At 51.6% G+C, this 26727-nt stretch overlaps 3 protein-coding genes and 1 long non-coding RNA gene across 5 annotated transcripts in view; 3 read left to right on the top strand and 1 right to left on the bottom strand.

Annotated features, from left to right (window-relative positions):
- The first annotated feature begins 235 nt into the window (after positions 1-235).
- HES2 (hes family bHLH transcription factor 2) lies at positions 236-1820 on the top strand. The gene is made up of 4 exons (XM_038377001.2): positions 236-373; positions 538-633; positions 755-848; positions 1022-1820. Exons 1-4 carry the CDS (start codon positions 278-280, stop codon positions 1300-1302), a joined length of 567 nt encoding a protein of 188 aa, XP_038232929.1. The 5' UTR covers positions 236-277; the 3' UTR covers positions 1303-1820.
- Positions 1821-7999: 6179 nt separating this feature from the next.
- On the top strand, positions 8000-21590 carry LOC122457064. The gene is made up of 3 exons (XR_006276360.1): positions 8000-8105; positions 18788-18846; positions 20345-21590. It is a non-coding gene; the product is annotated as an uncharacterized LOC122457064 (long non-coding RNA).
- A 1354-nt stretch (positions 21591-22944) lies between these two features.
- The window catches only part of ACOT7 (acyl-CoA thioesterase 7), a 108580-nt gene continuing 104797 nt past the window's right edge, over positions 22945-26727 (top strand). The window contains exon 1 of one of the 2 annotated variants that reach the window (XM_043499948.1): positions 22945-23050. In XM_043499948.1, coding sequence (XP_043355883.1) covers positions 22998-23050 — 53 coding nt within the window. In that variant the 5' untranslated portion in view covers positions 22945-22997. The remainder of the gene's footprint in view (positions 23051-26727) is intronic. The other variant, XM_038376734.2, reaches the window with a different exon arrangement.
- On the bottom strand, positions 25760-26067 carry LOC119845027 (ATP synthase membrane subunit K, mitochondrial-like). Its single transcript, XM_038376736.2, has one exon. It carries the CDS (start codon positions 26026-26028, stop codon positions 25849-25851), a length of 180 nt encoding a protein of 59 aa, XP_038232664.1. The 5' UTR covers positions 26029-26067; the 3' UTR covers positions 25760-25848.

Genomic DNA, 26727 nt, shown 5'->3' with positions numbered 1-26727 from the left:
GCAGGTGATGGGCCGGGCTGCGCGCTAACCGGCAGCCAGTGCCCAGATCTCAGTGCCCTAAGCCCAGGGCCCAGCAGATGGGGCGGCTGTTAATTGGCGGGGCGTCCTTCAGGAGCCAGCCCTGCCCCGGGCGTCCCTCCCCAGCCCCGTAACAAAGGCGAGAGGCGGGGCCCAGCGGAGGCGGCTCCATAAAAAGCTCCAGCCCAGGCTGGGAGCACGATTCCGCCTCCAGCAGCTCTGCCCGGTCCGAGCTCCCAGCGATCCTGCCCCTAGACCTATGTCCCCACGCAGCGCAGCGCCCGAAGCGGCGCGGAGCTACAGCTCCAGGCTGGGGGCGCACAGGAAACCCGGGGAGGCCACTGAGCTGCGGAAGGTGAGCGAGGGTCGCGCTCTAGCACTGAGGTCCCCTCGGATCCGCCCCCACATTCCTCAGCCTCCGCACCCCCCATGTAGCCCCCACCGCCCCTGGGACTGACCCCGCGTCCGCCTTATGCCCCCGCTGCACCGGAACTGACCCGTGCCCTTGTGTGCCCGCAGACCCTCAAGCCGCTGATGGAGAAGCGCAGGCGAGCCCGCATCAATGAGAGCCTGAGCCAGCTGAAGACCCTCATCCTGCCGCTCATCGGCAAAGACGTGAGTACCAGCAGCCGGCACCGCGCTGCGCCCTGACCGCGTCCCCCCACCCACAGGCCGGCACCGCGCTGCGCCCTGCGCTCCCGGGCCGGGCGCCGCCTAATCTGTCGCTCTCCCGCAGAGCTCCCGCTATTCCAAGCTAGAGAAGGCGGATATTCTGGAGATGACCGTGCAGTTCCTCAAGGAGATCCCGGTCCCCTGCCCTCCCGCCCCGGGTGAGTGCTGCTTCCTCCCAGCCCAGACACCTGCGCGCAGCCGGGCCCAGCGCGGGACGGGGCCAGCCCCTCCTCAAATCGCTCGGCCTGGGGAATCCCCTCCCTCCCCGGGAACCTGCTAAGGCAGCCCTGGCTTCGCCGCTGAGCACTGACTCGCTGTCTCTCTCCTCCAGACCTAGCCGAGAGTTACCGCGAAGGATACCGAGCCTGCCTGTCCCGCCTCACCAGCCTGCTGGCAAAGTCCCAGCTCCTGGGCAGAGACTCCGGCAGCTGCCTGCTGGAGCATCTGCAAAGGGCCAGCGCTGAGCCCAGCAGCTGTCAGGACTGCAGCAGCCCCACGGACTCGTGCCCAGCCTGGCGGAGGGCAGGGCCAGCCAGCTCGGCCAGGGGGCTGCTGGAGGCCTCGCTCCCCCACCCCCAAGCTGCAAACTCGGGCATCTGGAGGCCCTGGTAGAGCGGCGGACTCTGCGCACATCTGCCTGTACATAGGGGAGCCCAGCTATTTATTTGTACATTGATCGCCCTCTTCCCCCCAGTGTAAATATCCCTCTTCAGCCCCCGCCTGGGCCGGGACAGCTCAGCACTTGGTCCTATGTGGGTGACAAGGCAGCGGGGTGAAGCAGAACCTGGTAAACCCAAAGGGTGTCTCCTGGACCTGTGAACTGCACACTGCTTGCTTGGCCAGAGGCTGACTGGCCCTTGCTCTGGAGTCGCTGGAGTTTAATATGCAGGAGACACTTTATATTTTCATACAAATAAAATGCTCTGACTGAAGCAACCTGGCCTGTGTGGTGCCTGGTCATGAACTAGCCCTGTCACGCCCTGCACTGCCAGCCGGGTGGGTGACCCCGTGCAGGGGACAGCCCCAGGCCTAGAGCCTAAGCTGCCCTTAGTGCCTGGGGGGGCTCCTGACATCCAGGGGTGCACAGCATGGAGAAGCTGCCCCCTGCAGCGGCGGGGAGCAGGGCTGGAGTGGGCCTGGGGAGAGTGTCGCTGCTGGCACAGGCACTGCCAGTCCCCTGCTGTGAGGATGGCCAATCCCTGGTACGAAGCTAGGTGGATGAAACATGGGCACATGACCCGTTGCCTTCTGGGTATGGCAAGTGGATGGTTCCCCACATGCACCAATCACCACTGAGCAGTTGTACCAGAGAGGGATGACAGTGCTGCCCACCTCCACTGACACTTCTGCCACCCACCTGGATGCCAAGGTCTAGCTGTGTGGTATCCTGGACGGGACACTAGTCGGGCCTAGTGCCTCTCAGGTGGATGTACATGATCTCTGGCTAGAGGATTGGGCTAGTGATGGTTCATATAGGCAGGGGGTTGCATGGGGATGTTCCTCTTGAGACCGAAACAGGCCCCTGGACATGGGGGCAGCTAGCACTATACTCTGTACCGAGATCTGAAGATGGAAAGTGCTGAGTCTGAACCTGCAGGCCAGGGCCTAGTACTTCTGTTCCTCGGCAAATGGGGCCATCCCTGGCCACTAGAAGTTCTGTCTGGTTAGAACACAGGAGGGGGAGCACTTAACAGGGAAGTTACACGGGAAGTAAACATTGGTGGTAAACTCTGCCTCCCTGCTGACCCCCTCTGACACGGGCAGCTGTGGTCCAGCGGCTTGTATTGGGGTGAGAAGTCAGGTGCCCTGGGTTCTCAGCTAGGCTTTGCCACTGGCTCAGTGCATGACTATACTCAAGAAACTGAAACCTGTTGGTGCCTAAGCACAGAGTGGTTCCAGCAGTGGGATGGGGGCCCACCACTGCTGACAATCAGCTCCTTGTTTAGGTCATTTGAGGCACCCAAGTTTGAAAATGTTGGCATTTATCTGACTCAGTTTCCCTAGCTGTAAATTGTGGCTGATAATACTCACCTTTAAGTGCTTTGGATGCAAGCCTGCCTCTCCCCCACACCTCCCCCCCAATGCACATTATTATTGCAGTGTTAAAGTCCAGTTTCTCAGCTGTAAGGTTACTTGTAGATACTATTTTTTTATTAATCGGAAATCCCAAGGTTTTCTCTTTTTTAACCAAAAACTGGCCTGGCAATTTCCAGTGGAACACTGCCTGCCTGAAGGGTTTGTCTGCTCACCGATTTTGGTTCTCTGTAGTTTGTGGGCTTATGAATGTGAGTTTTAGCCCTTTTGGAGTCCAGGAGCCTAGAAAGGTGGCAGAGATGGCTGCTCAGCTTTGGGGTGGGTTGGAAATGCTCATTAATTTAAATCAGATTAAAATTCCCAGCAGCTGTGTTCAGAGAAATGAATGCTTTCCTTGGGAAGAATATTCCTAGCCTGTCCTAGTACAGGTGTGAAACACGTTTTACTATAAAGTCAGTCCTCAAACCTGTTTCCAACCTGCTCTCGAAGGAGAAGGCCCTGAACACCAGCAGCATCCTGATACCTGCACGAATGTGTCTGTGCAGCTGCTGCCCCTCAGTCCATCTTCAGCCCAGGCATCATGCTGATTACGTCAACATGCTGCAGCACAAACTCTCTCCCTGATGCAATGCTCTGGCATCTCCCCTGTTGTTCAGCTACTAAGGTCATGTCTGGTCTTGTCCCTAACCTTGCAGCTTGGCAAACCAGAACCTTTTCAGGCCTTGAATTTGCCTCCTGGGGGACCCTTGCAAATACATGGCCATGGCAGGACAGGGGCATGACAGTCGCATAAACCTGATATACTTGCTATGAGGAGTTGGACCACCCCTTCCTTTGGGGAGCATGGTCCTCGGTACACAAGCACTTCCAGCTAGACAGGCCTGGAGGTGGCAGACACTTGCAAATCTCTTTATGAGAGGAAGTAGATTGGTACAAACCAGACAAACAACCTGCCCTAGTAGGCTGGGCCCAAGGGCAGAGTGGGAGGGAATCTGAAAGTTACACCAAACCCTGGAGTTTCTGGAGACTGAGTCAAATTCTGTCCAGGCCTGAGAAGTTTTTAGTCCCTCCCATAGCCAGGCACTCACCTAAAAACCAGGGGAGGTGACCTCAAATGCTGTGGGTTTCTACACTGGGGCACAGCAGAATCCTCACCCCTGGGACCGCACATGTGCAAGGTCTGAGCTGCAGACCCCACAACCCACCATGTCATTCCTCCTCTTTCCAATTTCAGTCCCATCACCTCCTCCTCTCCCATGCGAGGGGAAGACTCCAAAAACTCTTGGGTCAACATTCTCCTCCAGGCAGCGTGGAGCTGAGATGGGGCACTCCACATGGCATGCACAGGCCAGAGGTCTGACACCGCCCGCCTGCATCCCTCTGCTCACAGGTACACAGCGCCTCTGTCTCTGCCCACAACAGCAGGTGGCTGGCGCAGCAGCAGTGTCTCTATCAGGGCCAAGCAGCAGCACTGGAGCCATACATTCCTAGGGCAGTTAATGCTCTCCCCACACTGCCCTACCCAACCCCCGTCTTTCCATGTAATGCTCACCCATGCAGCTTGGGGGCAGGAGGTGTAGCAGTTGCATGTCAGGATGCAAACATTTCCCCTCTCTGTGCTGCTCCCATCCATACTGCAGACCCAGCTTGTGGGTCAGGATCTTCATGAGCTCTCTCAACCCAGCTACCAGCTCAGCTCTCCAGGTGCAAGGGGGGGTTGAAGGAAATTATTGTGGCCCCAGAGAGCAAGGAGTGTCTGGACGCTCCGGTGTCTCGGGGAGGTTGGAACAGTGTGTGGGGAAGGATGGCCTTGTGCTTAAGACACTGGACAGAAATATGTGTTCAGTTCCTGGCTCTGCAAGGGACACCCTGTGTGAGCCTAGCCAAGTGTCACACATGTAGTCAGGTGCCCCCTCTTGGCATCTCACCAGGCTGCTGAGGGCACCCATCTTACTGGGTCCTGCAGAGTCTGAACCGAGTCCAGGCTGGGTCCCTGGGTGCAGAGTTCCTCCTGGGTTCAACTGCCTAGCTCCTGTTCCTAGCTCAGACCCTCAGTTCCCCCCATAGCTGAGACACAGCCTTCCTCAGCACTCCAGGCGGGTCCACAGGCTAACAGATAGTCTCTGCACAGTGTTCCACAGCACTGTGGCGCTTGCTTTAAGGACATAAGAAATATACTGATCTATGTCCTCTGGGCATTTACCTGCTTCAGTTTCCTCACCACCCTGGAGCATTTTTTAGGTTGGCGTCCTCTGAGATGTCCAGGACCCTTCTGTTGCAGCTCATGGCTTGAGTTCTGAGCCAGGGAGCCTTTTTCTCCCTTTAGGGCCACTCGCTTTCTCTGACCTTGGCTGGTTCCACAGCTAAATCCAACCCCTGTGTTCCATCTCCTTCTCTCCTGCCCAAAGCTTCCTGTATCTGTCTGTGAGTCCCTTGAGTTTAGAGTCCCACCATCAACACCTGGTTTCTTTGTCCTGCTGCTGTTAATTTCCACTCCCCCTCCCCCCCCCACAAATTCTTCTTCTTCAGAGAAGCTGGAGGAAGTGGCTTTTCCCAGTTCGAGCCAACATCCTTAGCATACCTATTGACCTGCTAGAGTATAGTCATTACATCTAACTACTCTCCATTGTATCTAGTCTGGGAGAAACATGCTTTCAGGCTTGTCAGCAATGGTGGATACATCTAGACATAGAGGCATTTTATGTTACATCAGGTTTCATAAGGACAACTGCACAATATCTTAAGTTGTACAGACAGATTCCCCAGATCATCACACTAAGTCACTCCACCACCCTGGGATTCAGCTCCTCACCTATCAAATAGGATGTCAGAGGGTGACACTGGCCTTTTTAGGGGGAAGAGGCCAGTGCACCTGTGACTGGTCAGCTGACCCCCCCCCTCCAATTGACCTTAAAAGAGGGCATCTGGGCTGAAGGGTGAGGAGTTCAGCAGGATAAGAGTACTGGTAGCTAGAAAGCAATGGAGGGAGCTACTGAGAATTGCTCAGGAGATGTGGAAAAGGGAGCTGATTTTGGCATGGGAGCTGAAACAGAGCTGCTGATGAGAACTGTCTGATGTTGGGGACCCCTGATGAGTGGAAGGTTCAACCTGTGGCCCTGGATAAAAGGCTGGGGGAAGCTGAGCCTAGGAGCAAGAGGCTGTTCCTGGAGGGCTGTGTTCTGAGCAGGGTGGCCTGTGGAGTGGAACAGTGTGGGGGCCCTTTCTTGTGGGACCTGACTTGAGGGGTTGTGGTAAGAGTCAGGAGTTTGGTCACTCTCTGATTGGCAGCCTGGAGAGTGAGGCCCTGGATCAGGGGTAGAAGGGACTGGGACCACAGTACTGCTATTAACTCCTGGATAGGTGACCTGGAGGTATTGCCCCGAAGAGGTGAATGGAGGAACTGCAGTACCTTTGTGTGTTCAGTGTGGACTTGTCAAGAGTGGTGTTTACTATAAAAGCTTGGGGAACTGGTCTATGTGTAAACTATGCCCAGAGATGAGACACTATATCTGACACTGAGATGCTGCCCCTTAATGGGCAAACAAGGGGAAACTGAGGCAGGTGTTCCAGTGATGTCAAGGCTTGCTGCAGGAGAGCACCACAGGCAGGGCACTTTCACATGGCAATAAGGATCCTCCCACCCTTAGTGTGGCTGATGTATCCAGAGTGCAAGCTGTCTGGGGCAGGCTGTACAGCACCCTGCACTGTGGGGGCCTGATCTCACCTGGGACCTCTAGGTGCTATTGGGATATGTAACAAACATGTGTGCCCCAGATGTGACAAGAACTCCAGGAATCTGCCTTCCGAAGGACCAGCTGCAGGTGACTCTCCTGCTGTTGATGGGCTGAGCTCTTTGCTGTGGGGAAATGCTGATCACCGTCAGTGGGCTGCAGGGCACTAGGCGAGGCTGTGCATCGCACCATGAAGCTGGCTGGAACTGGCACTAGCCTCTGAGGGGTCTCTTGATGTCTCATTGCCCTTCCCGCTTGGAAGTGACCACACTGCTGTGGTGTGGCTCGGAGGGAAAGGCCTGGTGCTAACAGCACTAGCTAGAGGGAGAATAAGGCTGCACAGCACTGCAGGGAAGGTGCCAGGAGAAAAAGGCACCTCTTCCCAAAGCTCTCCCCATCATGGCCCCTTGCTTTGATTTAGCATAGTCTCTGAACATGCACCAAGGATCTGATTCCCCCCCTGAGGTGTGAACATGTGACTCCCTTTGGCTCCAAGTGGAGTTACATGTGCTGAGGGCTTCTGACAATCAGGCTCTAACCATCTCCCCTAGCTGGGCCCTTTCAGTCTGGGCTCAGTGCAAGTGCTATCAAATAAGAGGGCCAGTAAGAGGGCTTTTGCATTGGCAGGGCTCTGCAATGAGAGAGGAGTTGATCTCTTTGAGAGGAGAGGTGATTTTTATTCCTTTTGAATGCTGGGCTAGCAGGGCACCATGGTGAAGGCTAGAATGACTAGTCTCTGTGCAGACTGACCCTGGCTGGCTAAGTATCCTTTCATGTGGAATGATATCCATCTTTAGAGCATTCATGTCCCATGTCCTAGAAATGGCATCTTTACAGAGCTGGAGAAAGTGACCCTGACACAGGAGAATTCCCCTATGGGCATCTCTGAATTTGTTTGCTCACTAAACTGTTGGGTATTTGAACAGCTGATTGGAAACGCAGAGAGATAGCAGCCTACAGGAGGATGATGTCAACCACTCCCAACAATTAATTGCTCCAAACAATCTGCCTGCCTGAAGATAACCCCCATTCTGGGCACACTGGAGACACAGAGCTGCCTTAGACTGAGTTCTGACTGATTTGCTCCTGGCCAGTAAAGAACACATGAGTGCATGTATCCATGATGAGGAGAAAAATCCAGCTCACACAGCAGGTTGCTGCTGAGTTTCCTTACTGATATGCTGCAAACTCCTCATTCAGTCACAGGTCTGGGAGCCAGCAACACTGGAGTTCTAACCCCAGCTCTGATGCCAATTCCTTCTCTGGTGTTGTACTAATCACTTAATGGCTCTGCCTCCATTAAAGGAGAATGAGGAGACTTGCCTACCTCCCAGTGGTGTTGTGAGAGTTAATGTTTATAAAATGCTTTGAAGCAAAAAACACTATCTAGGGTTAGGCACAGCCTGCTTGCCAGATGCAGGTAAATGGTTCTAACGTGAATCAGCACTTGGTTAAGAATTTATAATTCTCAGAAGCTTTGAATGTTCTCTGATCATTTTATTTCTTTAGCCATATGAAGTATTGCTAATCATTGCCATTTAACAGTAGAAAGCTTGTACTACTGTCAAGCTGTCCTGTGGTGATTCAAGAGCATGAATACCAGCCTCAGGGCAGACTGTTAAGAATCAGGGCACAAACACCAAATTAGTGGTGAGTTCTATACTTGGATTTCACCAACCAATTTATCAAGTGTAAACTCTTCAGGCTCCATAACTGCCTAACCACGAGCCAAAGACAGTGCCCTGAGGTACTCCGGTCTGTCTTGCTACTTGGGGTAATCTTACCTTTGTGTTAGAAGGTCTCTTATATCAAGGCTCACAGCAATAATTGAGGTTACTCTCAGTCTTGAAGCACTAGTCACTTACCCTGGGTCAATTGCACTTTAGATCTCACACCAAAGAGACCGTTTTTAGGGAATCCTACTGTAATGTGGCACTCTAGCATATTTTTATAAAATCCTATAATGAGTGAATATAATGCAACAAATATGCTTCATGCAAAAGGTCTCTTGTAAGGTATTACAAAACTTATAATCTACTGAGAGTGGTCATTCTATTTGTATAAATGTATCATTTTTGTATCTGAAACTAGAAATATGAAATATAACTGAGGTCCTATTGTAGCTATGCAAAGCATGAGCCATTAATGGGGGCCATCAAGATTTACAGCCACCATCAGCCAGGACAATTGACCGTGGATGGCTGTTCGCAGGCAGGCCTTCCTGTACATCGGGCTGGGAGGAATAGAGGCTTGGAGTCTCACAGGACATGTGACCAAGTCACCTGGTACTGGAATCCATCTTAAACCTAATGACAGGTTTCATAGTAGCAGCCCTGTTAGTCTGTATTCGCAAAAAGAAAAGGAGGACTTGTGGCACCTTAGAGACTAACAAATTTATTTGAGCATAAGCTTTCGTGAGCTACAGCTCACTTCATCGGAGTGCATCCGATGAAGTGAGCTGTAGCTCACGAAAGCTTATGCTCTAATAAATTTGTTAGTCTCTAAGGTGCCACAAGTACTCCTTTCCTTTCATCTTAAACCTGGTGCTTTTCCATTTAGAAGGGGGTGGGGGGGGACCCAGAGAGACACGAGATTCCCACCCTGTGCCAAAGCCATATAAGGGGATGGAACAGAACAAAGGGGGCGGCCATCGTGAGAAATCCCTTAGCTACCACTTGAGCTGGAACAAGGGCTGTATCAGGGAAAGGATTGTGCCCAGACTAAGAAGGTGTCCAGTCTGTGAGAGAATCTTACTGAAACATCTGAGGGTGAGATTTTATTTGTATTCAGTTTTATTATTGTACTAGGCTTAGACTTGCATGTTTTTATTTTACTTGGTAATTAACTTTGTTCTGTCTGTCACTACTTGAAACCACTTGAATCCTACTTTCTGTATTTAATAAAATCACTTTTTAATTATTAATTAATACCTGGTGGGTGCAAACAGTCGTGCATCTCTCTATCCGTGTTATAGAGGGCGAACAATTTGAGTTTACCCTGTATAAAGTTTACACAGGGTAAAAACAGATCTATTTGGGGTTTGTACCCCACTGGGAATTGGGCATCTGAGTGTTAAAGACAAACACTTCTTAAGTGGCTTTCAATTAAGCCTGCAGCTTTGGGGCATGTAATTCCAACCTTGGGTCTGTGTTGGAGCGGACTGGTGTGTCTGGCCAACAAGACAGGGTACTGGAATCCCAAACTAGCAGGGAAAGTGGGGACAGGAGTAGTCTTGGCACATCAGTTAGCAGTTCCCAAGGGGGTTTCTGTGATCCAACCCACCACACCTACAATAAACTAACAGGATTTTTTTTATATAGGAAAAGGAAACCATCATTTACAAGTTTAAAGCGGGTATTCATTTGTGTTTATACTTTTCCGATTTTATGTTTCAAAGAAATAAAAGCATCTATAATAAAGGTCTAGATGACCTTTATGGCTAGCACTGGGGAACCTTTGCTTATACTTAGTCGTCCTTGCCCCTCAGACCCCAAGCAGCATAAAGATACAGTTCCTTCTTGTGATGGGTTTTTATTCTCCTCTTTCTTCTCCCTCTCTTCCCCTCCCCCCAGGCTTTGAGCTGCCAACTCGGCTGATGGGAGGAACTCGTTTGCAAGATTCTTCTTCGTGTGCAGAGGGAGAAAGTAAACAATGAATTCTTTTGTCCTCTTTAATTTTCCACTCTAGTCCATCTGGTGCCAGGGGCCTTTCTTGTCAGGCTGGACATAACCAAGGTGAAATGCTGAAGGGGTTAACGTCTCTCTCCTGTCTGGTGAGTTGCAGTTACAAAGCGAACGCTCAGCTATTACCTTACGACATGGGATAGAGGCATTATGAGTGAGACTAACACTGGCAGCAACTCACAAGCATTCCATAAAATCTAAACCCATTCTTAGAATTCTAACCCCTACTTTAAAAAGGCTACCATACAGGTGAGCCAGACTGATTCCAGCCAGGTATTTGTCAGGGTTCCCCTGAGGCAGGGCTTGGCATGAGCGGGCACCTAGTCTGCCAGCATCACAACTCCTGCTCTGAGCAGGCTGTTGGAGGCTCATGGCCTGCAAAGGGAGAGTCTCCTGTTTTAACATGAACGCTCACAATGGTGCCAATGATCCCGAGTGTAAGGTTTTCTAGGTGTGCAGGAACTCGGGAGTCACCCAGTCACTCCATGCATGGCCCCTGGTCTCTGCATCTACCTGTCTTCTGCTTCAGGTTACATCCTCTCCTACCATACATCCCAGGTCCTGCATCAGAGCAACTTCCTGCCAGGTGGGAAAGGTTGGCTGGGGCCCCTTGTACACTAGATCAGCCAGCAGTTTCATAGCACAGTGATGCTAAATTTGCCCTCCCTGCCCCAAGGTTTCTTCCTCAGAAATGCCAGGCTCTGCCAGCCCAGGAGTCAACAACTACACCCTCAAATCTGAAATGGTTGGAGAAGCGCAGCTGTCCTGTGCTAGCTTGCCGTCTGTACATCTCTCTGTATGGCATCATTCCTAGGGCAGGTGACTGACCTACTTTCCTGTGAGCAGCCTTGGTGGGAGGAGAAGGATGGAACAGAGAACATGCCAATAATTCCCTCTGTGCAGATTTTCACCTGTAAATGCCAAGCGCCCCTGACCCACAAAAAACGTGACCTGGGAACCCCCATCTTTTAGCTCCCATTCACTAACCACTAGGAAGATCTGAGCACCTACCAAAGTAACTGCATCAACTACAGCTTAACTTAATTATGGGTTCTCATCGATTCCACCCATTTCTGAAAACCAGGACCTGTTGCAAAGCCATTGCTCAACCTAAGACGAACCGGAGGGGGAGGGCGGGGAAGAGAGAAGCCCTCCAGAAGAAAGTTAACACCTCTGTGATTGAACTCTGGTTCCTTGCCTGTTCAGGATGTTTTTATCTTAGCCTTGTCTACACAGGAAAAATTCTACAAAAAATTCCTACTGTTGCTACCACCAGCTCTGACAATCTTGGAGGCCTTAGTGCAGACAGAACATTAGCTGTTGCTGGCAATGTAAATACCATGCTCAGGATCTCTTCAAGCTGAGCCTGATTTTTCAGGGGTGGCTGGGTATGCAAAACTCCAGCTGACTCTGCAAGGAACTGCAGGTAGGTGCTGGGCACCTCTGAAAGCCAGGTCTTTGGTGCTTAAAACATTGCTGGCCCCTGCAGAGCTGAGCCAGGGGAGCAATGGTGGGGAATTTTAGCCCATCTTCCCTAGGCCTGATGGAGCTTCTGGTGCTCTGGGGGCTGCATTTCTCTGACAATGAAACAGCTAGTGGGGGCTCAGACTCATGAGCCAAGAGGTTTTGTTCAGTGCAGGTGTCTCTGCAGACAATGGAAACCCTTAATTAACAATGAGACATGGCAGGGAGAGGCCACCACTGCAGGCCTCAGGCAGCATTACAAGGCCTGGAGCCGAAGGCCAAGTAACCATCATCAGAGCACAAACGGCCAATTACTCTACTCTTCAGAAGTGGGGAGAGCCACCTCCTCTGCTGATACAAAGCCCCTGAGGAGAGAGGTCAACTCCAGCTGTGTGCTAGGGGTCAAAGGTGTGTCTGCCCCGGTTGTGACATCACTGACAGCCAAGCCCAGAGTCACCTGTGTGTCTGGAATGCTTCCAATTATTTGGAGCAAGGCCACAAAGCCCATTTATTCTGCCAGCCCAAGAGCCCTGTGCAGCAGGCCAGTGCCCATCTCACTGCCTAGACGGGCAGGCATGGCAGCTCTGTCTGAAGCTGTGACCTGTGGGACATGGCTGGTATTCCCAGCTGAATGTTCAGCCTCTCCCAGGGAATCTGAAATACTCCCTTGGAATTTGACAGCTGGGAATCTTCCCAAGCCAGGGAGCGGCTGTGTCTGAGGGAGTATTTCAGCCTTGTTGTTTTTCTGGCTCCTGCTTTTTACCCAGCATCCAAGGCAAACCCAGCTTTTACACAGGGTTGTTCCTGTGGCAAGCCTTTTATCTCTCTCACTGCAAAGGAGGTCACCAAGTCCTAGCTCAGGATTTCTTTGCGTGCCTTGAGGGGATATTGTGATGTGGGCTCCGTACTCCAGGACTATTTTGCTGGAATATAAAACGGAGGACACGCCACATGTCAACAGCATGTTGGACAGTCACTGGGTTTCTCCTGTTCAGTTCTCTCCTGCCAGTGGTGGGTTAGTCACAGGGCCCATCCCTGGGGGCCCCCCAGAAAAATGGAGGCATTGCGGGTGGGCTGAGCGTGACAAGCCCCTGCTCCCTGGCAGGAGCGCTGGGGGGTGGGGATGGGACTGCAAGCAGAAGGGGTGGGGAGGGGCCCCCACTTGCTCTGGCCCAGGGCCCCACAAAAGACTCTTAGGATATTTGTCTCCCTGCACAAATGATCCAGAAGGTCAAACAGATTGTGCAGGACTAGAAGAATGTACAAGTGAAACAGCTTCTCTGCAGCACTGGCTGCCAAGCACTCAGGCGCACTGCATGTTGGCACCTGTTAGCCTGACTCTGGCAAAGGGAGGAAGAGGTCAAAATATGAGTTTCTTTAGGCGTGGATAAGATGGGTAAATAGCTCATTACTAGGGAGAACTTGGAGCAGAATTTGCCCAGTTATATCTCAATTTCTTGCTGCCTTCAGTGGGGATACTCTGAATTCACCCTAATGTAACCCAGAGCAGAATTTGACCCTATATTCCCTTTGTCCGTCACTGGGTATAACCACCTCTGCAATCCCATGGAGTGCGCTCAGTCAACATGCAGGACTTCCACTGAAAAGGAACAGGCCCTGTGTATGTGGAAAGAGAGAGCAAGCTGTAGCCATTCAGCTCTGATCTCCTGGGGCAATGGGATTGCAGACATCTAATCAATATCCATGATGCTGCACCAACTTGCACTGGGACTGAATGTGCATGGCGTCTGCACTCTGACCGCGGGAATCCTCTGTATGCTGAAGACTCCAACCCTCTCTCATTTCCTACAGCTCTGACGAATGTAAAGACAAACCAGAACTTTCCTGTCTGTACTGGGGCTGTCTCTCTGTCTTTGTAAAAGATGGGCACACATCGGTCTGTCCACCTCTGTGAGCCTGATAATCTGTCGGTGTCTCACTCTGTCACCAGGTGTCTGTTGGTGTCTCTGGCTGCGGGCTCTCCTGGGTGGCAGCAGTGCTCTGTTCAGCGTTGCAGGGCTCCAGAGAGCTGCTCAGACTTGTGGCCAGAGACTGGCAGCTCAGCCACCCACGGTGGCTCCCAGTGAGTAAGCAGTTTCGCTCAACGTTTCCAGGATGCCGGGCCACGCCTTGGGCACCGCAGGGATTGGTAACAAGCCTTTCGATAATAGCTTCACAGGTGTGGGAAAGGAGCGCGGTGACTTGACCCAGACACACACACGTGTCTGGGTGAGCGTGTCTTAACTTCCGCCAGGCTCCTGCAGGAAGCCGCAGGTGAGTGCTGCACTTGGCAGCACTAGGGCAGAACAGTATCACGCGGTCCAATTCCCCTTGTGCACGCAAACCGCAGTGAGAACGTGGCAATGCAGCGATGCTGCAGCTGTGGATCTGATGGCTGGTCCCCTGCTCCCGGCTGATCTAGCATCGACTGCAGAGGCCACGTGACACAGGCCTGCGAAGAGCTATGCAGACTGCAGACTTGGAGTGGGGATTGCCTCTTGCTACTTGTCTGCACTTTGGGGGCTTCTCGGTCCTGTTGTAACACATACAACAGCAGCACTGCTGGAAAGTGCAGTGTCTCTGCCAGCTGGGCATCTCCAGCCCAGCACCCTGCCCCACAGGGACCTGCCTGCTCTGCATGGCATGGGATCAACGTGCTGCAGAGATGGCTGCCGCAGGTGGTGCCTCTTTCTGAGCCTGGCTCCAGATACTGCAACTACTGCTCCCTAGAAGGGCTACAGAGCAAGAGCCTCCCAGCAAGTCTGTGAACACCTGGGAGGTGACTGTCCCCACACCACCAGGATCCACTCCTGGGGCAGGGGAGCCAGCTGCTATCACAGCATAGCCTGTCTTTGTGACCAGATTCCTGGGGGCCCTCTGTGTGTCCAGGGATCTGTGTGTAGAGATGGGTCTAGGGACGTATGTGCCCCTCTACCCAGTCTCCTGCCCAGTGAGCAGCAGTGACTGCTGAAATACTGACATGGCCTGCAGCCACTGTGGGGAGCACGCTTTAAGGGTGGCTTCCTGCAGAGCAATGAGCAGGGGAGTTCCTTAGCACTATGGAGCTGTACTTCCAGGCAGCTGGAGGGGCTTTGGGGTCCTCATGCTGATGGCCTGGGTCCCCAAGGATTCCTGCATTCCCCTGGTTCTGGGGAATGGAAGCCCCTGCTTGTTCTGCAGGAGATATGAACCTGGCCCCTGTGAGGGAAGGATCTAGGGAGCATCACAAGGATTTCTTTCCCCTCCTGCAGGCCTTTCACTGGAAGACGGTTGAGCTGGTATGCAGACAGAGCGAGCCCCAATCCCCATATGATCCCAGTGATCTAGAGGCAGGAGAACAGGTGTGTCAGGGAAAATGGCTTCCTACTTCTCCCCCAAACCTGTGCTGGCATTTAGAACCAAACCTGAGCTAAGCCTTGGTCATGGGTCTGAAATGCTGGGATGTTTTCTCTGCTAGTTTCCAGCTGGACCAGAAGTGGAAGTGGCAGAAATCTCCAGACGAAACTAATCTCAGGAGTCCTCCAGCCCCAAGCCAACTCTGGAGAAGTTTAGCTAAAGTTCAGAAAAGCGTTGGAATTTTTGGGTGCTTATCCAGAGTAGTCCGAACTTTTCCCATTGCTAAGCCAGAGCCTTTTCCATATTCCCTGAAGTGTGGGGAGGAAAATCAGTGGATTCCCAGTGCTCCTGCCATGAGGCAAAGGAATTAAAAAAAACTGGAGTTCAAAGGAATAGTCGGAAGCTGACCTGGAAATCTTCTGCCAGGTAAACTCCCATAATGAGCATCATATCATCTCCATGCATAACCCCTGCAGCCTGACAGTGTCTTTCTGAGCCTGCGAGTGGAGCTGGGATCACAGTTTCAGTCTGGTGTGTCTTTCATAATCCATTAATGCATCTGAAACTCAATGCAAACAGCTTTAACAAATGAGATCCCTCCAGGAGTTCAAACTGTAATGAGTTGGTGCATGAAGCCTATGTCAGCTTGCCCTAAGGGCACTCAGACTATATAATTACCCCTGGCCTCTGCTCATCCAACACAAGGCGAGATGTGGGAAAATTAGAGTGAACCTTTCATTTGTGTTTCCTTTTAACAATGTTTTCCAGGTGTGAATGAGTGACAGGGAGATGCTGTCAAGGTGGGTAGGCCAGAAATTTCACTTATCTCCTTTAAAGTCTCAGTAATGGTCTCTTCTACCGGTCATGCAGTCTGAGGCTGCCCAAGACAATATGCCTGCCCAGGCAGCTACCTAATTTGCCTGTCTAGAGTGGACCCTGTAATGCAGATAAAGCCAGGTCTGATAATGGTGCTTTGGAAAAGATCAAGGTCTGGGATGTGTCTCTGATAAGCAGTGTGTGCACTGGTAGTGCAATGATCCACCAGGGTCTGGTCCCTCTAGGATCTCGATTACATGGATTGCTTTTTCCTTTGTGCTTGTATCATTCTTGAGCCTGTTTCGTTCGTTGGCAGTTAAATGACTCTTTGGCCTTAGCTAGACTAGCTTTCCTCCCTCTCACCTCTTACTTTTTCTGCCACCAATTCTGTTCTACTAGAGTAGCATTGGAGGGAGCCCTAATATAGATGAGATGCTGGCATTTTTACCTCCCTGATCATGGTGATAAAAAAGCCTGCAGGAACCCTGTCTGCACTAGCATTGCCACCATTGATACTAATTGTAAAGCTGAAACAGTGACAGCAACGCTGAGAATTTGTTTGGAGGAAAAGCTAGGCTTTCTATGCTTTCTGCTAAGTGCTAATGCATTATAACCTAGGGATAGAATGTGATTAGAGCAGGGGCCAGAGTTGGGAATCAGGACTCCTGGGTGGAGTTCTTGGCCAAATACCTTTGGCCACTAAGTCTTGACAATCTAGGTTTGAGTGTAAGTGTGTGCCCTTCCAAGAATGGTCTGATAACCAATGAAATAAGACTGGTAACTGCTTTAAAGGATTGGATGGTGCCATTTCATTTCCTGTAGGAGAAAAATTTGTGTCAGAGCAAGTCTGCATGTTCAGACAGTCACAGTGGATCTGGGTGCATGCTAGCCAGTAAGACTCTAGGTGTTGTCAATCAGGACACGAGCTGGCCATGTACAGTAAGAGGGGTGGAACCAGTTGGAAAATTTCTCCTTGAGTGATTCAGCCAGAAGAGAGAGCTGGCAATTTGTAGAGAACCATTTGCCAGAGCTCCTGGCTATTCAGATTTGATACATGACTCACAGTACAGTGGAGGTGGAACTTCCAAGGTTCAGCAGGTTGCAGAATTCACCATGTTCCTTTGCAAGCACACACAGTGGAGACTCTTTAAGTATTAGGAGAAATTGTATTTCAGGTTTTCTCAATTACATTTGTTTGCACTGGGACTGTACATGTACTTTTCAGGTTCCATTTTATGTAGAATGTTTTAAAGAAAATTAGCACTGCTCATTGTTAAAATCTGACAGGGAACTCATAAGTCATGATGGAATACAACTTAGCATATAAGGCTGCAGACTTAGCAGAAAGTACCTTTATTCTCATGTGGTTCCTTGTGCCGTATTGCACTGAAACTCACTTACTTTTCCCTATTTTCCTTACATATGTAGAACTCCTTGTGAAACCCAGAGGAAAGTTCACTCACCCAAGTTGTGCATATAACACGTCTCCTCGGGATTTTCGTTTTTTTTTTTAAAAAAGTACTTTAATGTTTTACTGTTTGTTCTACAGCCCCCCAGTGAAACACATGCCATATGGGACATATTTCCAATAACTTTGCTGGAAACATCACCTTTCCATTTCTGGATCTTCCCCTCCCCCTTCCCAACTCAAGGGGTTTTTTGGCATTTAATTTATTTATAATTCTTAAGCTGTTTGCTTTAATCACAAAAGGGATTGCATTCAATCCCTACGTTGGGGTGTACCTTAGTACAAAAATATTTGTGTGTGTTGCCCACATATCTGATTCCTTGGCATGCTGCCTAGAAATACCACACTTTTTTCTCCAGATGACTTCAGTATAGATAGGTGTATTTTATCCTACTGCATTATGATTCATTCTGATGAAGATACAATGGTAGGGTGCCCCTAACACTTGGGTGAGATGGATTAGTGAGATAATGCATGTTCTATCAAGTCAAGAAATCCAGCAGCTTTTCAGAGTGATCCCTGAGATATACATTAGTGAGAGTCAATGCCCAAAGGAGGGGTTTCTGAAAGTACCCTTATCCTCTCCTCCTGGCACTTGGGTGTTGAAGACCTCCCCACTACCACACCACCACACAATGAATCCCAGTAGCTGCCAAGCAGATACAGGACCCCCACTTCCATCCAACACTTCTAACTAAACTCTCTGCACTATATCAGCTGCACTGTGTCAGTCAGTTTTTCTATTTTCAGGAGGAATGGCTGATTCCATATAAATATTTTATTTCATAGGCCAGCTTACGATTCATTCTTGATTTCCCTCCTGATGCCAGACTGTGACTGCCTGGCAATTAACCAGAATACACAGTACCAGTCTCCAGTTGCTGCTAGGACTAGTTAGCCTTTTAAGATGCTCCTGGAGATTCCCTACAGCTGCTCACTCAGGAGATTTCCCTCCTGCCTCTCCAGTGCTGATTTGTTTCATTCCTGCCATTCCCAAGCCAGAAATTCTGTATCTCTTCACTCTGGCGACATCTCCTCTGTTTACACTGGCCTTTCCTGCTTCTCATGTGTTATGCTTATCCTTCTAGTTTATCTCAGTATCTGCCTAACCAAGGGCAAGACCCTGCCTTGAGCCCCCACAGGCGCCCTAGACAAGAGCACTGAGGGACTGGGGCTGTAGGCCCTCTGAGGAATACTAGATTTTGGAGCCAGAATTCCTGCTGGTGGCTCCCAGGAGCCATGCCAGAGCGCTGGAGAGGCAGCTGTTTCCTTTTCTTCCCACTGCATTTTAGTCCGTGTCTCTTGCTAATGTGTAAAAAGGCCTGTGGTAATGGGTTTTTACTGTTATGGGCAGCTGCCCAATAGGAAGTGTGCTGAGACCACTGGCTCACTTCACAAAGGCTGCCAGTTGGATTCCAGCCAGTTCCCTGTGTCACTACAAATCCCAGAAGCTTTTCACTCCCTCCACTTCAGGCAACTTGAATTTCTGAATGAAGTTAGGCCAATGGCTTGTGGAGCGGTGTGTGTTACTAAGCACATTCATTCTTTGCATCTCCCCTTTCCAGGGTTGGAAGAGACTGACATGCTGAGACCCCATGGTGATTCCTGGCATTCAGCTGAAACGGTGAGAGGAAGATGCCTTTGTGCCCCCCGAAACCCCAGCCAATCCCCCCAAAGTACATGAATAAAATGTACAAACTCAAAATCATGCAACCTCCCACAAGCAGAGCTTTTACCCCAAAGATGAGAAGTGTCAGAGACTCCATGGACTTAACTGTCACTTTCCACGAAAGGCACTCAAATACTCTGGTGATAGGCAGCAGTGCAAAGCAGTAAGATAGACAGGCAGGTAGACAGATATACTGTGAGCAGTGTAGGTTCTGCTTCTTTCCCATGGATCTTTCCACTGAAGTTCTTAGCGTCTTAAATAAAATGCAAACCATGCAAATGAAAACAGATCAACTGTGAATCACTACAAATAATTGGCATTTTAGAAAATGAAAGAACCACTGAGGCCTTAAATAATAGATGAGGCAGAGAAAAATCCACAAATAGACATGGAACAGAAGTGCAGTTTTAACACAAGATGGAGACCCATTGCCAAGTCGCTGCTGCTGCAGAAGATACAGCATAGCACAAGAAAATTAACCTTGTGCCGGGGAGGTGCAAGTGAGCTGAAGAGGGCAAGTACTTTATATACTAGCTACTTACAATAATCATAAAGCCTGGTCTCTTTTCTGCCCAGGAATCAAACTTGTTAAACAGAAGTAAAATGTTCTAACTGAAGGGCCTGGTTCACTGCTGTGGTACCCACTGTAACCATTGATGTAAAACTGGAGAAACGTAGTGGAGAGCCAAGCCCCCAGAAATGTAGAGAAGAGGGAGGGAATGGTGTTAGTCATTTCATAGGTTTCAGAGTAGCAGCCGTGTTAGTCTGTATCCGCAAAAAGAAAAGGAGGACTTGTGGCACCTTAGAGACTAACACATTTATTTGAGCATAAGCTTTTGTGAACTACAACTCACTTCATCGGATGCATTCAGTGGAAAATACAGTGGGGAGATTTATATACACAGAGAACATGAAACAATGGGTGTTACCATACACACTGTAACCAGAGTGATCAGGTAAGGTGAGCAATTACCAGCAGGAGAGCGGGGCGGGGGAACCTTTTGTAGTGATAATCAAAGTGGATCATTTCATAATCCAGTTACAAGAGTGTAATGTGAGTGAGATGAGCAGAAAGGGAGAGTTCCCATCAATGTTTGGAAGGGACATTAGCTTTAGATGGAAATATCCATTTAATTATTTCTCTAAAAATAAGTTCCATTCAGTCACCTGATGGCCCATTTCTGCAACAGTTAGTCACTGTGAGTAGCACTTAGTTGCAGTGGTGTCAGTGGAACAGTTCACTTGTAAGAGTGATCATTACCATGACTCAGCCAGGCTTGCAGAATTGGCCGTTAACTAATGCCGATGCTAGTGGTATTGTAATGTAAACTACAACTCTGGAAAAATGATGATTTTTGGGTCTTTTGTGCCTATGTATAAAATGTCATAGTGGATTCAGCCAGTCGGAGGATCCAGAGAGCATAATACTACTGTCCTTCACATTGCTTTCCAGCTGGGGCCAGTTATCATTCTGGAAATAGAAATACAAAATCTTTCTTCTGGTCTTCACCTGTACCACCGCTCCCTGATGCAGAATCCTTCTAGAGCTGCCTGTGTTATGGTTTGGAGTATGAGTCTCTAGCAAACATTTAAGCCTTGGGCAGGAATATGAGGTGCTGTGTAGACTTGTTATCTTTGAGTTTGAAATCAAATTTCAATCACTTTCAACAATGCCTATTCAGCAGCAAGTGCACTTAGGGACAGACTCTGCTCTCGCACTGGTGTGAAACTGGAATTACCCCATTCAAGTCAATGGAATCTCTAAGCTATTCCTCCTAGTTGTTGAAAACTGGTGTCAGTTATGAAATGACAATAGGTCAGCTAGACACCAAGAAGCAATTAATGACTTTCAATTTGGAATTCCTATGTAGTAGTGTTCTTTGTCTGTCAGACAATTAAGAACATTAGATTCCCACTCTTGGTTCTAGTTATGTGGGTCATGTTGCTACGTTCAAAGAAAAGCAGCTTGTTAGTGTTTGACTTGTGATCTGAAAAGTTAATCCTAAGAAGAGCAGCCCTGAGCTGCATAGTGACTTTCCTGAAAAGACTGAGGAACTTAGTGTGGCAGGAATTTAATACCCAGAGTGAGTCATTCATTTTTATTTCTTGTTCTTGGAACCAGAGCATTGTGCTTCACCCTGATGAGATCATTCTGTATCCTGGGAGCACAGGTCACACAGTACAGATGGCAGCAGTGACATTTCACACAGGTATGAGATCAGACTCTAGGTGTCTCCGTTGGATCGTATCAGCTGAAGTAGCATGCACACACTCCCTACACTCCACACTATCTGAAAAATGACTGGTGATTGCCACCCTTTCACTGCGGGGGGGGGGGAGGAGAGCAGGGCCAGAACTTGACTCCCCTCTAAGAATGACAATTTTGTGTTACTAAGGGAGTTGGTCAAAACTTGGAATTTCTGTTTGGTGGGAAATGTCATCAACATGGAGATATTATGCAAACAAAACTGGTTTTGTTTAAATAGTTTTGTCTGATGAAAACCTGGTTCAGTGAAAATTTTCCAATCTGCTCTAGTTGTACAGGGGTTAGCTGCTGTCTTGCCCCTCGCACGTCACTTGGTACAGTCCCAGTCACCCAAGTGTGACACAGATCTACTGTCCCTTCACTTTTGTGGCTGACACTTTTGACTTCAGATATAAAGACTAATGGGTCGGAGCTACTTACACCACAGGGAAGAATCCCGCACCATCTTCACGGTCCTGCATGAAGAATTGTCTGCGTCCTCCTCAGTTTGTGTCTTTGTTCCACATTTGGGCCTTGGGGGGTGAGAGGTAGGGCTGCCAAAGGACATTGCAGCCTGGAAGTCACAGCGACAAGCACCCTCACTAGCTACCTTAGATGGATGGGCTAGATAGACAGACAGATAAATTGATTAGCTAGACAGACACACTGTATGGGGACTGATGCGTTGCTATATGAGGCAACTTACCATGAAAACATGAGCTGTAATGGAATGATCAAGATGTCCGTGAATCCTAACAGCGTAAGGGCACGTCCTCGTGACTACGCCTCCCCTTCATGTCTTCCCCTGACGCTACGTTTACACGTAAAACCTTACCGCAGCAGGTCTGCAGCTGCCCGGCTTCAATATAGCCACTTGCTACAGTGAGGGGAGGGGTTCTGCTGTTCCTGTAGTTAATCTACCTCCTTTCTAGCAACCTAATGCTGTCTACACCAGGGATTAGGCTGGTTTAACTACGTGTGTGGGGGGTGGGTTTTCCACCCTCCTGGGAGATGAACTGGGCCAGGGTGAGTTTCCAGAGTAGTAGGGGGGAGGGATAGCTCAGTGGTTTGAGCATTGGCCTGCTAAACCCAGGGTAGTCAGTTCAATCCTTGAGGGGGCCATTTAGGGATCTGGGGCAAAAATTGGGGATTGGTCCTGCTTTGAGCCGGGGGTTGGACTAGATGACCTCCTGAGGTCCCCTCCAACTCTGATATTCTGTGATTTAAAGAAGTAGCCAGCCCTTACTCTCCCTCATCCCTCCAGGGCTGGAGTTGGACTCTCAGCTCCTCCTGGTACTTGCTCTGGGAACCCCCTGCCCCGTGTCTGGGGTCTGACAAGTAGTTAGGGTGCCGGCAGCAGCCTCGCAGTTGGGGTTGCACGGGTGCATCGGATGCAGCGAGCGCTGTGTAAACGCGTCAGTCTCTCAGGGGCTCGTGGTTGTGGCGGACACAGACTCACGCGGCTGCTGCGCCCAGCCCTGGCCTTGCTCCACAAGGAGCCTCCCGCGGCCCCAAGTTGCTGCCTTCCCGCGAAAGGTGCAGCGGTTCGGGGCGGGGGCTGGCCGGGGGCTCCTGCGGAGGAAGCCGCCAGGGCACGGGGCCGCCCCCTGCTCACGCCGAGCGCGGGGCTCGGGTCGGGGCTTCGCGGCGCAGGCGGGCCAGGGGCGCGGCGGGCGCCCGCGGGGCCGTGACGTCACAGCGGGGCGGGGATGACGCAGCAGCATGACCTCACGCGGCGCGGGGCGCCCGCAGGGGCGGGGCCGGCGCGGGCCCCGCCCCCCGCGGCGCCGGCCCCGCCCCCCATTCATTGCCGCCGGCTGCCCCAGCGTCCGCGGCCGCGCCCAGATCCGCCGCCGCCGCCATGGCCGCGCGGGGCTCCGCGGGCACCGGCCCGGCCGCCATCCAGCTCAGCAGGTGACGGGCCGCGCCGGGGGGGGGCCCCGGGGGGAGCCTGGTCCCGGGAGCCAGGGGCGGGGGCACCGCACCGCACCGCACCGCACCCCCGGTGTGAGATAGACCCGTCCCAGCCCCCCGTGTGTGTCCGTCCGGCGGGGGGGGCGGCCTCTTCCCCCCCCCCGCGCAGCCCCCCGTGTGTGTCCGTCCGGCGGGGGGGCGGCCTCTTCCCCCCCCCCCCCGCGCAGCCCCCCGTGTGTGTCCGTCCGGCGGGGGGGCGGCCTCTTCCCCCCCCCCGCGCAGCCCCCCGTGTGTGTCCGTCCGGCGGGGGGGCGGCCTCTTCCCCCCCCCCCGCGCAGCCCCCCGTGTGTGTCCGGCGGGGGGGGCGGCCTCTTCCCCCCCCCCGCGCAGCCCCCCGTGTGTGTCCGGCGGGGGGGGCGGCCTCTTCCCCCCCCCCCGCGCAGCCCCCTGTGTGTGTCCGGCGGGGGGGGCGGCCTCTTCCCCCCCCCCCGCGCAGCCCCCCGTGTGTGTCCGGCGGGGGGGCGGCCTCTTCCCCCCCCCCGCGCAGCCCCCCGTGTGTGTCCGGCGGGGGGGCGGCCTCTTCCCCCCCCCCGCGCAGCCCCCCGTGTGTGTCCGGCGGGGGGGCGGCCTCTTCCCCCCCCCCCCCGCGCAGCCCCCCGTGTGTGTCCGGCGGGGGGGCGGCCTCTTCCCCCCCCCCGCGCAGCCCCCCGTGTGTGTCCGTCCGGCGGGGGGGCGGCCTCTTCCCCCCCCCGCGCAGCCCCCGTGTGTGTCCGTCCGGCGGGGGGGCGGCCTCTTCCCCCCCCCCGCGCAGCCCCCCGTGTGTGTCCGTCCGGCGGGGGGGCGGCCTCTTCCCCCCCCCCCGCGCAGCCCCCGTGTGTGTCCGTCCGGCGGGGGGGCGGCCTCTTCCCCCCCCCCGCGCAGCCCCCCGTGTGTGTCCGGCGGGGGGGGCGGCCTCTTCCCCCTCCCCCCGCGCAGCCCCCCGTGTGTGTCCGGCGGGGGGGCGGCCTCTTCCCCCTCCCCCCGCGCAGCCCCCCGTGTGTGTCCGGCGGGGGGGCGGCCTCTTCCCCCCCCCGCGCAGCCCCCCGTGTGTGTCCGGCGGGGGGCGGCTGCCGCTCTGGTCTCAGTGGCTCAGAGCCTGGCGCTGGGCGGCTCAGGCTGGGCACGGGCGAGGTGCAGCCCTTGGCCATGGTCCCCGGGCTCAGCAGTAGGGTGAGCCCAGCCTGGGCTACCTGGGGCTGAAGCGCTGGGACCTGGGCGCGCGGAGCCTCCCGCAGCCCCAGAAACCCTGGGAACCGTGCTGGTGCTTGCAGGGGCCGTGGGGGCCGGAGGCTGTAGCCAGCGCCCTTCCTCCAGTAGAAGGGGAGCCGTGGGCGGGAATCAGACTGTGGTTCCTTCCACCCTGCAGGTGATGAGCTGGGTGGCTGCAGACAAATCAGTTCACCTTTCTGCCCCCCGCTTGCCCAGTCCGGGCTGGAGAGCAGGGGCATGGGAAGTGCTGGTGAATGGTACAAACTGCTTCCGTTGCCCTGCAGTGCTCGTCTCTAGTTACTGGGTGCCGGGATCAGGAGGTCACTGTCTCTAATGCATGTGCAGAGAACGTTGTCAGTGAAAACCCTCCCCGTGGCCAGATCAATAGACCCAGTCTGCTAACTGGAACTCGCAAGCTGGACGAATCTGAATTGCTCTGGCTTCTGTCTCCTGGCATCTTTAGTAATGTGCACATGGGAATAATTAGGCTTTAAAAACAGGCTGCAAGAGATTTCAGCATCCTTTGGGGGTATAATAATCTATTTATTCCTCGTGGGGCCTTTATCTAAATGCACTTATGATCAGAATTCAGAAACTCACTGGTATAGCTTGTTGTAATCCATTCTCTCCTAAATTATGCTGACTCACTGGATTTCATCTCCTTGTGATATTAAGAGGTCTAGCTAAATCCATGTTTGTAAACCTATTCTAAATATTTGTAAAGCATCTAGCAAGGTTTTGAGTTTTAGATAATAAATACCTGATCATCTTAGATGCATAACATTTCTCCTACGGGGTTCAGTCCCTTATTGAACAGAGTTCTCAGTAGGCCCTGTTCTCTCTAATGTATCGAGAGACGGCAGGTTGAGGCCATACCTTCTCTAGCTCACTGTCTAGGATGGAAGGAGGATGGGGTAGCATGGCAAAGGCGTGGCTACTTCCTTTGCTATTGTAAAGTCTTGATGAAGTTGTGTGACTGTAGTACTTAAAGAAAATGCATTTTGTGCAAGACGGTCTCACTTTGTGTGTTTACAGTTGAATCCCATTTGGTACATGTTGATGTTGACCCAGTTCGGAGCATGGTTTTGTTTTTGTTGCTGTAACGTTGCCATAGTGTGGCCTAACCTTAGGCATTGGTTTGCAGTTGTGTTCCTGAAGTGGTCTCTGCAGGAATCTGAGGGTGACTAAGGTAAAACCAAATAAACATTCTTGCTGAGCTTTGATTTAAATGCCTCTTGTCTTGGTATCTAAATGCCAGGCAACTAAATCAGTTTAGTTGCAGTTTGCATCAGTTTATAGCAAAAACAATGCTGCCTCTCCTGTGGGGATGCTCCTGTAGCTGATCTTGGTGTCCTAGACCTGGCTGCTTCTCTCCCTTCCCTGTGAACAGGATTGTGTGGATCTGTGTATTTTGTGGCAGTGGTTACAGGTGTTCCTGCCAAGAGGCTTTCTTGAGAGCTCTTTATTTTATTGAATTGTACATAATAGTACATCAACTCCTGTTTCCATTGCAATATGAGGTCCAACACTAACACACATGCCAGCAACCACTATTTTCCTGTCACTGCTGGAGTTTGTTTTTTAGGCCTTAGCTTGAAATATAAGATGATCATAGCAATGCTTGCATATGTAGCTTTTACATAATTCCTTCTGCCTCTTATGGTGTAGGAATTGAAGTATTTCTGAATACCAGTGAACTTGTGCTGTGTTCCAGTGTCACGTCCTGCCATGGCTGCTGGTCCCCTGCAGTAGCCGCTCGGTGCCCTTCGCCGACTGGGGAGTGCTGGGGTAGATTTAAAGCAAAAGACATGCCCACCATGATCAATAGAACTTGCTTCTCACTAAAGCCTGACCCAGTTCAGCATGCTCCGTTACGTTGCCCCTTTCTTGCTCTTGCAAGGTTTCTTCTTAGTGCAACAGTGGTGAGGGGCACTATTAAGGGCTCTCTTGTTCCATGATCTGGAAGTGGAGCCATTTCACTTCTCTGGTAGAATAATCAAGATAACTACAACATTTGTGTATTCTTGTTTTTAAGAGAAGATTTTTTTTGTTTTAAACCAAATCAAAAACAAACACGTTCTCCCTGTTACAGGGAGCCCTATCTGACCTGGCATCCTTTCATTAATTCCTATTTACCTGTGGCCTATTGCACAACTGAAGCAAGATGCCAACGGTTAGGATTGGGATCACTGTCATGTACTGAACTGCTCCCAGAAGCTGGGAAAATGACTGACATTCCCTGCCCCAATTGCTAACAAAACGTAAGCAATATAGTGCTGATGCAATTGAAGGAAGCCAGGGCATCTGCTGGGCAAGTAAATAGGAGAACAGTACTGGTTATAAGTGAACTTTGCTGTTAACTGGGTGGGCCAATAATTCTCTGATTAAAGTAGACATGAATGACCATGAGGTTTGTCATACAAATGAAA

This window comes from Dermochelys coriacea, chromosome 18 (assembly GCF_009764565.3).
Source record: "Dermochelys coriacea isolate rDerCor1 chromosome 18, rDerCor1.pri.v4, whole genome shotgun sequence".
In the NCBI taxonomy this organism is placed as follows: domain Eukaryota; kingdom Metazoa; phylum Chordata; order Testudines; family Dermochelyidae; genus Dermochelys; species Dermochelys coriacea.
The sequence above is the reverse complement of the archived record's forward strand: the minus strand, read 5'-3'. Positions and strand labels throughout refer to the sequence as shown.

Bases quoted from the DNA above. Each gene is read 5' to 3' on its own strand.
- LOC119845027 (XM_038376736.2), bottom strand. From the start codon at position 26,028: ATGGCAGGACGTGACACTGGAACACAGCACAAGTTCACTGGTATTCAG.
- HES2 (XM_038377001.2), top strand. From the start codon at position 278: ATGTCCCCACGCAGCGCAGCGCCCGAAGCGGCGCGGAGCTACAGCTCC. The intron at 374-537 runs GTGAGCGAGGGT...GTGTGCCCGCAG, and splicing joins AGGCCACTGAGCTGCGGAAG to ACCCTCAAGCCGCTGATGGA. The intron at 849-1,021 runs GTGAGTGCTGCT...TCTCTCCTCCAG, and splicing joins CCCCTGCCCTCCCGCCCCGG to ACCTAGCCGAGAGTTACCGC.